The sequence below is a fragment of the Pterocles gutturalis genome, unplaced genomic scaffold (genome assembly GCF_000699245.1).
Source record: "Pterocles gutturalis isolate BGI_N339 unplaced genomic scaffold, ASM69924v1 scaffold5029, whole genome shotgun sequence".
NCBI classification, from domain to species: domain Eukaryota; kingdom Metazoa; phylum Chordata; class Aves; order Pterocliformes; family Pteroclidae; genus Pterocles; species Pterocles gutturalis.
Genome location: NW_010135482.1, coordinates 5455 through 18349, shown reverse-complemented (window position 1 = coordinate 18349; position 12895 = coordinate 5455). Strand labels below are relative to the sequence as shown.

Here is a 12895-nt window from a genome sequence, read left to right as displayed (position 1 = left end):
CAGCAGCTTTCCCAGGAAAAAAAAGTAGATTTTGTTTAGTTCAATAAAAGCTATAAGATTAAATTGAAAATAAAAAATTACTTTGTTTCTGGCAGAGGGGTGCTAGGTAAGTATATAGAGCTGCTGCTAGCCCCTGTATACTGCCCGCCATATATGGTGTATAATTCCATCCGTCACAGTAAAGCTTCGTTAACCATAGGTTACATCCCCTATACACAGAAATAAATTCTTGAAAGATCTGATTTGGACAGACTGTTACTTTAATCTTTTAAGATAGTGCTGCAGTCACAGGATGGATGAAAGAGAATTCCACATTTTCAGAAAGCGTACACTTCCTCCTAGGATTTCTGTAACCATGGTAACATATAGAGATAGCAGGGCTGATTTCAACCTATTTTTCATCATTCCAGCAGTAAAGAAATAGATTCTATAAATACCACCCTAGCCACTGGAATAAAGTACTGGCCTTTTACTTCCCTATTAAAAAAAAAAAAAAAAAAAAAAAGGAGGTTATATGTTACTGCAGTTTACCAAACATTCATATAACGTGCCAAAATCAGTTCCGTAATAGAACAATGTGGGATGTCTTGCCTGATAAGCCCCATAGCCCCAGTGAAGAAGGGGAGAGTATCAGATTTTAATGAAGGCAAAATAAATATGAATGTGCTCAACAGAACTTAAACTTGAAATTAAAAAAAAAAAAAGCACCCCCATCAAATTTTCATGTGTTTTATTTAGGTGAACATACACATGGTCCACATACTCAATGAAAATAGTCATAAAATAATTTAAGAACTTACGTTGAAAGGTAGTAGCAGCACCATCAGTATTGGAATAGCATAAAATTTGTGCCTCTGTAAGGCATACATTTATGCCTGGATAAAAATGCCATCGTTTGTAACAGGGGATGGGAATGGCTTTAGAGGATGCTTTTGGGAGTCAGAGTTTTAAAACACACTTTTTTGCTAAATACTTTGACGATTAATGTTACAAAAAATACAACTAAATAAGATACTGCATAGTATTTTAATTAACATAAAGAAATCAACATTGAGCTGTGTAAAGCAGGACTCAACATCTCTGCTTCCACGTACATTTCATTTCTGAGTAGAGAAATCTAAAATTTAAAAACAAAATATAGACCTAGTGTATTCTCTAAAAGACACACTTTAGGTGGAACGTATAGTACTACGAAAATACATATCTTCCATTCTGTTTAATAATTTACTTTAGTTAAAAAGTTGTGAAATTCTCATCACAAGAAGCGTATACAAATTCATGACTTTAGTAAATTAACAAAAATGATTATTTTTTTAAAACAAGGTTTAGCCCCGCTGTAACAATTATACAAGGAAGAAAAGAGACTACATTTATACGAAGGAATACAAATTTACACACATTTTACAGTGACTTATACCCTACACATCTACAAAATTCACAGTTATAATACAAGCAAGTACAAGGCTGGGATAAAGCTGTTTGATACCAAAAAAAGTTTCTACTTTAAAAAAAGATAAACAGGAAGAGTTTCAGACTTCTGCACCAACTTTAAAATTCTAACCAGACCAAAAGACACTTCCTTACAAAAACGCCCCTCAGCAAACGCAGACCGCTTTCCTGGGCGGGTGGAAGAGGGAATTGCTGAGCTTCTTCTGGCCCCGCAGGCTGCGCCGCATGGTCAGCTTGTTTGAGTTTTTGCGCTGTGGAGTTGCGGACATGCCTTCTGGTTGGACACTAAGGTTTCGACTCAGGCCACGTCTTGGCTTCTTCACAGCTGGGCCAGAGTTGGATTCTTCCAATGTCCTTTTAAAGTTTGCTGTGGGTGTCCTCTCTGCATCTTGGGCTTTTGTTTGGCCATTAGGGGACACCTTGAAGCCTTTTTGGTCCGTGCCTGAATTTGCGGAGTTGGAAGGGGAGAGACTGAGTGACAAACCATTACTGTAGGAGTCGTGTATCCTCAAAGCCAATGCTTTGCTGCACTTCTCCTCCTGCGGACCTGAATCCTTCGGGGTTGCTCCTGATGAAGGTAAATTGCTTTTAGCAATCTCATTTGTTAGCTCTAAATATTTTTCTGAGATCATGTTGCTATGCATGAGGGGAGGAATACCCTCAGAAGCATTCAGTCGTGGCCATGGATCATCTTCTAAAAGCTGAGGAAAAACAAAACAAATATTTAGGCATAAATACAACAATTTCACCTGCATTATCCTTTGAGGGTAGAGACAGTATGTGACAGAACAGATTTTCCTCAGTAGCATTTTCCAACACGCAGACGTGGTGATATAAGCACCTGTACTGCCTTCTGAAGGTTTTACACATCAGAGAACAAGCACTATTAGGGCAAACAGCAGGAAAAGTCTTCTGACCTTTGTTACACTCAGAATTCTTGGTTACTACATAACCAAATTATCAGGGAGACTGACAAGCTCATCACGGGTGTCCTGACTGCATACAGAAAGGTGGAGCATCAGACAAAGCTATTCTAAAAACAGAGTTACTGTTTGCCCTGCAAAGTAACGCATTTTTATTGCCTGGTTTTATGCTCTACAACTTGGAAAGAAAGCAACTCCGTTCCTCACAGCACATCCACCCACTCTCTCTAAAGCACAGTCATTCCAGACATTTACAAGACACTGCTTAATGTGATGTCCTGACAACTGGGGACTTCTTAAATTTTTACCCTACATTCAGCTGCTCATCTCTTCTGCAGCCTTTGGAAAGTGTTTTTGCCTCATTCTCAGTTTTACCAACAGGAAAACGGGGACAATACTTGCTTTCACTATCCACGGGAGGATTATGAAAATTAGTATTCATGCAGTGCCCTGAAGATATGAATTATGACCTTATTAAGATTTAATTGTGAGGAAATCCCTAGTTACTCAGCGAGTCCTTCAAAAGTAAATTTCAAGGTCACATTACATGCCATCAAGGTAAGGCAAATGACAGTGACTATTTTAAGAAAACAACATGCTGGAAACTCAAATGCACACACAGCTGAGTAAATGAAAATACAAGGAATCGATAGATGCTTTTGAAGCAACCCAGAACAACTTCAGTTCACCTTCAAGACAAGATGCACAACTGCTCAGCGCTTTTGAAAATTCTAATACTATGTTTTCATAAAATGCACTCTGTGAAAAGAGAAAATCTGAATTGTTCCTAGCATCTAGACATGGTTTTCCACTCCCCGCTCATCCCTTGTCACTCCCCATGTGTGGATAAAACCATTTAGATAATATTCTTCTACTACAGCAACACAAGAGGGAAGACCTGCATGGATGGTATTTTAGAGGTTTATTCTTCAACCCACAAGCAAGCTAGATGACACACAGAGAAGCTCTGGCAATGTTACTTAATCTGCTCAATTTAATTTTTGAAATTGTGTCTCTAGCCACAACTTTAGTTTTGTTTTTATTGTGCAAGATGCTTAATGTTGTGGCTCCTACTGCCAACATCTTTTGCTTGGTACAAACAGCTGAGATTGGATACGGCTTTGGGAAGCCAAGTGAAGTCAGAGGATAGACTGCTAAAGAGTGATGCAACAAAACAAGAAAAGTAAAACATGAATCACCAATTTCATTTCTCAACAACTTTGTTGTTGAAGAAAATTGTTGCCAGAAGAATACACAATTAAGAAATACTTCTGTTTGAGAAACTTTGATTTGGTCTCCATCTATTTCCAGATTACTTGTTTTGGAAGGTAGCAGGGGTTAAGAGTCAAGGCTGTCTGTGCTGCTTTCAGTTCTCTGAAGGTACCAGGCAAGTACCCTTTCCATTGCCACCTCCTGTTTTTGCTGACCTGGCCCCTCTGGGCTATAATCCCACCACAGTCTCCAGAAGCTCAGGCTGATCGGGGGAACCACCACTTTCCAGAAAATACGATGATCCCTCTTCAATAGAATGCCACAGTAAGTTTGTGGAGATTAATTACCAACATAAATTCGATCATATCTTTATGTGCAGCTTTTTGTATCAAGGTATTTATGTATTGTTTTGCAAAAAGAAATTGTCATCTACTGCCATGTTCTCTTTTGTGCAATCACCAGAATGGGGCTTTTCCCTCCTGTGAGGTTGACAATATCACTAGGATCACACAGGATCAGGAAATAAGGGCATTTCCTGAATCTCCCACAAGTTACCACCATCAGAAAAAAATTCCAAAATGCATATTCTCAAATAGTTGTGTAGCGATACTTCATAAAAAACTGTCACCTTGTAATAATGTCTGAGGCAAGGCATAAGAAACCATACATTCAACCTTCTTTGGGGAGAGTCCCAAATGCCTCAATTATGTTTCACACGATTTTAAAGAAACACCAAGCCAGCAGTGCTCCTGCATGCACCAAATTGTACCCAGGAGGCTCCCCTGAAGTCAGAGGGCTGTAGAAATGAAAAGCCTACAGTCCAGCCATCAGATGACCAACATTTATGGAAATATGTTTTTCCTTCCATTGCAACTCTGATAAACCTCCTCATACTATGAAAAAGTCAATATTACTCAGGATGGTGTGGTTACCAAATATACTTACAGACAGCTACACAAAGTTTTTGTTTTAGAAAAAAAATGTACACAGAGACACAACAGCTAAGACATTTCATTTATTTTGATCTGCCTGGAGATGCTTGGGTTTTTTTCTGAAGTATTTCAAAATTATTCTGACAGAACAGCTGTCTTTTCCTGCCTCTTTTCTTTTCAACTTCCTTCTCACACTTCTTCTGATATTGACAGATAAGTGTGTGAGGACAGCTGGATGCTTATTATTAAAGCAGAAACCTGTATTACATTAGTACTTTTAATAAAAACAAGTACTGAGAAAATAGGATCTATGTTTCTAAATTGGTGATACCAGTTCTATTTTAATCCAAGAGGAGAAAAAAACTTTTGCATTAAAATAGAACTAATTTATACATATATTACCAATGAAGACCTGTAGCCAGTCAAAAATTTTTTGGGGGGTTTTGCATATTAGACCAAAAAAAAAAAAAGGCCTTATATGCATGGCAGACACCAAAATTGTTACATGTCTGAAGTTTTGATGTCTTCACTCTTTGTGACCACCTGCTGCAATTTATCTAGATTGACACATCACAGTTCACTGATCTATTTAGACAAGGGGGGACTCTTAAGAAAAAAAAAATTATTTTCACTAAGCCCTTATCCAGAGATGCTGCTTCCTGGATATTTTGCAGTCAACATAGCTCGAGGTTTATTCAATGAGTACTGATAACAGATCATACACAAAAGATATGGTACAAGTTTAGGAGCATTTAGAATTCAAATAATTTTTCACCACTCAAGAGTTTGCTAGATTTTAGTCTTTTGATGTATTTTGCTCTACTGGATGTAAGTGAAGGAGACAGAAAGGTTGAGCTTGCCATTTTATTAGCAGCTTGTTTCTACCAAGGGAATGTTAACGACTCCCTTTCTAATTTTTGCTTTCTTTTTACTTTGCCCAAAGGACAGTTATCCAAAGATACTGCAGAACATCAAAGGACAGTTACTTAAATCAGGAGCAGCTGGTAATTACTGAAACAAACATCCACTCATAACTACACTCTAGTTCTTAGAGGGAGGAAAAAAAAAAGCTTCTGAACAGCTCTGTTTTGTTCTGCTTTATGTTAATGGTTGAAACATGTAACTTGAAGAAAGACCTTGTATTATAACATCTTTCCCTCCAACAAAGAGCATTAAGTCAACCAGAGGAAGATCAGATGATCTCCCAATCCAGAAAGGAAACATTCTTTACCACAATGTGTGTTTGAATAAATTAACTCATGGGTTACCTAAAAAAAAAAACCCACAAGCAAACAAAACCGAAACAAACCACACCAAGATTAAGAACACATCCACTAGCAGTCAGCAATTCATCAGCTGTACAAGGGATATAAGTCCATGGGAAGGGAGGAAAAGAAACCGTAGCGCAACCTTATTTTCTAAGGGGTTGTGTTGGGTTTGTTTCTTTTTCAAACCTCTGATCCCCACAGTCTGCTTCCTCTCTTCCAATAGCCTCCTTCTGATTTTGTGTGGGATCTTGGAAAACTCACTTTTAAGAAACAGTGCATTTACAGCTGTGAGAACTATATGCATAAAGTTACAGGAATAATTTCTTCTACATGAAGGAGGGAATACAGATCAACCACTACTAATAAACAAGCAGGATTTTAAAAGTTACAAAAACAGTGTATCCCTTAATTCAGCAATTCTGAGACGTTCACACTCTAATACTCTCTTTTGGTGTTCCAAAGTCTTTTAAGAAATATTGTTAAAACTTCATCTATTCCTCCAAAGCTTTCTAAGTAGAAGTACTGAGGATCAGGCCAGGTAATTGCCATGTAGCCATACTGTACTGCCTACTCCACTGCAGTTAAAAGACAAAACAAACAAACAAAGCAACATTAAATAGTGGCTTCAGCTGACAGGCCTGTAGTTTCTAAAAGTATTACTTTGATCACTGGCAACACCGTTGCCCCAATCCTACACATCATGGGAAGCTGCATAAAAATAAATTACTACTAGGAGAAGAGAGATTGTTATGTATTTATTGGGTTCCACACTCAAAAGTGGAACATTTAAAACAAGTTACCTTGACAGGTGGGGTAGAGCAGCGGGAGGGTGCCATGACATTCATATCAGGGCTGCTATAGCAGGGACTCTCTGCCAAGTTGAGATACAATTCTTCTTCATTTTCCAAGTTGCTTTTGCTATCCTGCAAAGGTGAGATGCAGATGACGATGGCACTAGTGTTATCTGCACGAAGCATGCGCTGCCTCCACCGGCCTAGTGCTCTGTTCACCAGCATTTTGGCACAAGACTGTCGGTGCTCTCCCTTTAGGTTAGAAGAGGGGGACAGACAGAGAAAGCAATCAGGTCCAATTTATAAATAGAAGACGGAGAGTTTATGTGGCGCAGCCTGAAATATATATTCCTGTATATCACGTGCTTAAAGTAGCTTGATTCAGAAACACAAGAGGAAATATTAACGTTATCTTTCTTCTTGGTGAAATATAACTTTAACATCAGTTTACAGCAGAATCCATGTATATGTAAGTGCTTTAAACCATAAAACTGATGCGATGACTCGCATAATTAGCCTGAGCATAGCACATCCTACAGTCTTTCCAGAAGTCTCTCAATGGGTTTACAGACTGTTCACTATCTGATGCTCAGATGCTCCACTATGTAAGTTCTCAACTGTTTTGTAAAATAAATCATTCAATTCAGATTTTGTACAAATCATGTAAAAACCAATAAACAATTGTCTGCATTGTAACATGCGTCTTAATGTGAAATAAATCTCATTTTCAGACAGTATTGTGTATAACTTCCTCCAATAAGGAACACGTTATCTTCTTTATTACTCACAGATACTATACTGGTAGTAAAATTTCCCAAAAAAACCCCACCAAGTAATACGAACAATGTGAACAGGCAGGGTACTTGACAGTAGCAAGCACAGTATCAGCCACATTGTAACATCTTACATGGTGTGGCCAAGCTGTGAATATGCCTAAACATCAATGCCATTGTTAGGTTCTTCTCATACCCAGAAAAATAATCAACTTTTAGAGGAAAAAAGTATTTCATTTTCACAATTACTTATAGCCACTGCTCTCACCATGAAGCATTTTCTCTCCTCGTGATCCTGGCACATGGAGATAGCATCTTGAGGTGGGATCATGTTCCACAGTCCATCACTGCCAAGGATAATATATTTGTGTTTCTGGGGATCAATCGTGTGCACACTAGTGTCAGGTTCAGGAGACACAACAAATTCACCGCTGTAGAAGTCATAGCTCCAAAGATCACCTAGCGAAGAAGAACATGGTTTTGAGTTGCTACATTACACATGAAAACATGAATCTTTATCTGCCTTTCCAGTTATTGGTACAGTTTAAATACTGGAGACAAAATCCTTCCCTCTTGTCCAGGGAACCATGGTACAGTTCACAGAACTAGGCTGGGGTTGGGGGGAGGATGATACAAAACCCTTTTTCTCCCCAACCTTACATACAGCATTAGACTTCAGTCTGTATCATGATGGTATGCTGCCTCACACCCCCTAACAAGTCCGGCTCATAGAAGAGGGGAAAAAAACCCATCAAACCCCAAATTAAAAAAAAAGACACCTTTTCACACTCAAGGTGTTAAACTGCCCTTTTTTAAAAAAACAAAACAAACCACCAGAGATCCTCCACAGCCATCCAAGCAATAGAGATACACACAGTTATGTCTTGCCACGTACGTATTTGTGATGCAGGTACCTCAGAGAAGGATCAAAGGAAGAGGGCAAAGGAGAAGAGACTGAAGCCTTTCCCCTATTAATTTCTCTTTCCCATTCCTCCTTCAGCAGCATTAGCACCACTTTCAAAGCCCTGCAGCACTGTGTTAGAGCATCTTTCCAGCTGAACACCATGTGCCAAGTTTTGGAGTTGGAGAAAAGCCACAGGAACATGAGCAGTGCCGGGGTTCCAGCAGGAAAGCAGAAAAATGAGAGCTAAAGCCTCTCTCCCTTGGAAGGCCTCACGCAGTGAACCTTTCTATTTTTAAACCTTTCTTGCTATGCGCCTGAGTGTGGGGTCACCTCGCCAGTAACGATGGCCTGAGCTGGATCGGAATAACACATTCGATCAAAATATCTATGAGTTCAAGTGCTTCCTCCAAACCGTCCTGAAGTAAAAGTCACTCCAACAGAAAAATGCATTTCCATATAAATTTATTTTCATTTCATTTATCAGGTATACTTGGAAAAAAAAAAAGCTTTTACCAAGGACAGGCCTTGGTGTTATGTTGGTGTTTTCTTCCTGTTTATTTTTTATGTTGATACATAGCTTCCTATAGTGAGAAGCAACAAAAAGTAACATCATTATTTACAACCACTGGCTAGAATTTTCTGTGCAGAACACGACTCTAAAAGTAAAAATTAATTCAAATGGCAAAGTTGAAAAACATACAGAAGCTTAAGAACTCCGGTTTTGTGAGGTTTTTCTTCTTTGCTTTTTGCTGGCTTCAGAAAGCATGCCTGTAGCCTTCTTCTGCATCCATCACCACCCTTTTAAAGATATCAAATAAGCTTTTTGTCTTCCTACTTCCTTCCATTAGCTTTGCCTCAAGCTATCAACCATTTGAAAAGACTTCCAGAATCAGGACTAGGAATACTTCAACCCAATTACTCCACTTCACCACAGCAAGCACGGATGGTCCATCCTCATTAAAGCACCAATTCACCTTCACTGCAGCAGCAGCAGACACAAACACATGCTTCTAATAAGAGCTAATTAAAAGCCAAGCCTGCTTGTATAGAGGTGCACTCTCCCTCGGCAGACTCTCAACAAGCAAGCCAGCTGGCAACAAGATCAAAATACTGTAACAGAGGAGCTGAGCTCCAGCACAGCAATTATTGTACGTGAACTGCCACAGAAAGTCTTCGTGCGCTGAGAGTTCTTCGCATCACGCCTGTCATGGACACAGCAGGTAAAATAAACAAGAGCTTGGGATCTTACAACAGCCAGATCTTGGAATCAGTGGCAGCATCAATTTCCAACACGCGTAGTATTTTTATACTTTTATTTGCTAGTTCCCTCGTACTCATTTAGGAGAAATAACAAATGTTACCAGCTGAATCTTTTTTTAATTAAAAATACTGTGCTGCATGATAAAAATAACCTGATGCTATTTAATTTTGATTCATCTTACATACATGTCATCACACCCATCTGCTGCTCCTCCTGAGAAAACAGCTGAGTAATAACCATACCCATTTCAGAGAATCGTTCTCCTAGAGGAAGAAGGCTCCTCATGGGGATAATCGGGAATGTCACACTGGTTATAAAGGGGATGCCAAGGATTATACAGAGATTCTGGGAACACACACCGTGAATCCACACCTCACAAATCCCAGGTCAAACTCCTAAGCAGAAGCCCAGCCTGAAAAGCTACTGAAAGCCTTTCAACCTCGGTGTCTCTCCTCCACAGCGAGTTGCCCTTCTGAAGGCCATGGAGGAATCATACACGGAGGTGTGGGCTTGACACAGGAATTAATTGCTGGCGTGCCATAACCTGCGTTAGAACCGCTGCCACACTACCTGGTAACAGTAGCTCAACTAGCTCAAGGACTGACAACTTCAAAGACTAAGTTTATTAAACATGCTTTTTTTGGCAAAATACATTCTTTCAAGTCATCTCCTGTAGCATCAACTCTGTCAAAGCAGCATTGCAAGTTTGCTGTAAATGTACACTGAGAAGTGAATTCTCCACAAATTTTAAATTCAGCTGTACACATCTATTCACGCTCAAAAATCTCTAGGAAATACGCATTTCCTAGAATAGAGAAATAACTCATTTACAAAGTCGTACAATGGAACAGCATTAAAGCACAAACAGTTATTAACTGGCCACCTCCAGACAAGTCAGGAGCTACTGAAAGCTAAATGGAGCTCTAGATGTCACAAAATGAATAAATGAATAAATAAATAAATAAAGTTTTTACTCTTTGACCCAGGAAAAATTCCATAAAGTATATTTGAAGCCTAAGACATATAGAAAAATCCAGGTTCTTCCTTCCTCAGCCTGTAAGGAAATGACTAGTACATGCAACTGTCCTAAAGAAAAGGGAAAATTGCCCCCAGTGTTCATCTATCATCAGTCTGCTCCCAAAAACCCACAAACTCAAACTAATCAAGCAGGCAAGTGATCCTTGATAGAACTGCACTGCATAAAGAGTCCTTCCCTTAAAGAATAATTCTCACAGACCCTTCAACTCCAAGCTAGCAAAGGCCAACCCATGCCACTAGGGTGATGAACTATTTTTTTTTTACTTCCCCCCCCCCCTCCAAAGGGCAGAGCACCACAGAGTTAAGTCAACGCTTTTTAGAGCTGCTGCATAGATAGAATACTAATGTCAGCTGTATGTCTTGCTCCAGCCAGCTGGAGAGCACAGCCTCCACAGCAGCTGAGGAATACATGACAAACTTTGGGAGAGTCACTTTACACAGCACCCTCTGTTACAATTCTGGGAAGGAACAAGGGAGAGGAAAGTAAGCCAGAAAGTCAAGTACCCTTTTCCTTAGGTGTTTTGAAGTGCTCTGAAATCTTTAATTTGTCCCAAAGCAAGCAGACAGACAAGCGACCCTTCAGCAGACTGGGAAGCTGAGATACCAAGATGACGTGATATGCCAAAGGCTGGTATTACAGAACTGGAATGCCAGGCTCTCAGACTTCACTTTCTGAGCCATGCTATTTTTGTTCTGAATTAAAAAACAAACATTTGCAAAACTTAACAATCTTGTTCTCTTAAAAACTTACAGACCAGTAATACTTCTTTCGGTGTTAGGCTTGTACATTTGTTTTCCAAACAGAAAAAAAAAAAAAAACAACCAGTATTAATGTAGTTCCTTCCATATCTTCCAGAAAAATCATGCCTGTTCCTTAGTCATGACTTGAACCAGAATAACATACAAAGATCTACACAAAAACTACACCGCATCTTACAAAATCAAAACTAGATGTTTAAGATCATATAATAAAGGAGCAGGAAACTAATTTAGCTACCTATAAGAATACAGCAAAAGATGCAGTCCCTCTTATCTGCTTACTATTACCTTTTAAAATACAATTAAAAAAAACCTACTTGCAACTCAGCTGCTGCCAGCAAAGTAACAAACAAAAACACCCATCACATAAGCAGACTGGAATGGATTAAGACCAAAGCCTTCTATAAGAAAAGTATGCCCAGAAGTCATATAAATCAAGCCTTTCATTTGTGTTTCTGGAACATGCTGGTTTGAATACAAAATATCTTTTGGTTTTAATAGAGGAAAGAAAAGTTTACTTTTATAAATCAGTCCAAAACAAAAACCCAGTTTGATTAATCCCAGATATTTTTAAATCAAAGTTTTATCTCCAAGGTCTCTTAGTACAAAGAGAAGACTTACAGAACTTCCTTTTTTCACTGCCAATGAGGCAGGGCTGCTAGGAAGTGAGAGAAATTTCAGCAAGGATACAGACACGAACCACTTAAAACCATTCAGGCTGAGCTGAGGTGGAAAATGTTTTCAACCAAAACTCATGGCAACCTAGTCCTATAGCCACGAGAGGGCATCTTCACAGCAGCCGAAAGATGAATGCCGCACAACGTCCCATTCATGCAACCCAGGAACAACTAAAGACAGCTCAGTCTCGGGGATGAGGACAAAACTGAAGTTAGCAGCGAGCAGAAAAGTTACCCAGACAGCACTTGAGGCTTTAAAACTGTCCCTACTCCTTTAGGAGTACTTTTTTTAGGAGCTTCTTTTTACACAGTACTTCAGTCAAACCTGTTGAAAGAATGCAACCTTCAATACTATATAGAAAAGGAAAGCACAGGCAAGAGAACAGTATTTCAACAGCAAATTAAACAAATAATTGCATTTAAAATGAATGGTGAAGTAAAAGCTGCTCTCAAGGCAGTCTTCACTATGACGGCTCATCTCTGCTTGTATGTTAGCAAAATCACAGGCAAGAGAGAAAAAAGCTGTCTGTCAGGTGCTACACACCAGAGCACACAGCATGAGAAAAGCCCGCAAGAACTAGTATGCAAAGGTACAGGTGCAGAGCTAAAATGGCATCCAGGAAGCTACTCACAATTTCTGGCCTTGAATTAAATCCTTCAAATGAACACTAAGGTGGAATTTCAAGCTTCAAAAGACAATGCTAGACAGCATTTGCTTAGCTGAAGACAAGGGGTAAAACAGAAGAAATGCTCTGACCAAACCTGGATAAAGTTCTACCTTTAGGAGAAAGGTTTTATTATTGCTTTTCTTTCTTTGCTCTGGAAAACAGCTTCTGTATCACAGTCAGAGCCAACATTGTAGCAGCTATACACTGAGCGGTCACATTTCTGGTACACAACTCTTTGTA

At 39.2% G+C, this 12895-nt stretch overlaps 1 protein-coding gene across 1 annotated transcript in view; it reads right to left on the bottom strand.

Annotated features, from left to right (window-relative positions):
• Positions 1-1393: 1393 nt before the first annotated feature.
• Positions 1394-12895, bottom strand: part of PPM1D (protein phosphatase, Mg2+/Mn2+ dependent, 1D) — a gene marked incomplete at its 5' end in the record, with an annotated part of 14483 nt that continues 2981 nt past the window's right edge. Inside the window, 3 exons of the mRNA XM_010081891.1 lie at positions 1394-2150; positions 6585-6827; positions 7617-7807. Of these exons, the coding sequence (XP_010080193.1) occupies positions 1596-2150; positions 6585-6827; positions 7617-7807 (989 nt within the window). The remainder of the gene's footprint in view (positions 2151-6584; positions 6828-7616; positions 7808-12895) is intronic.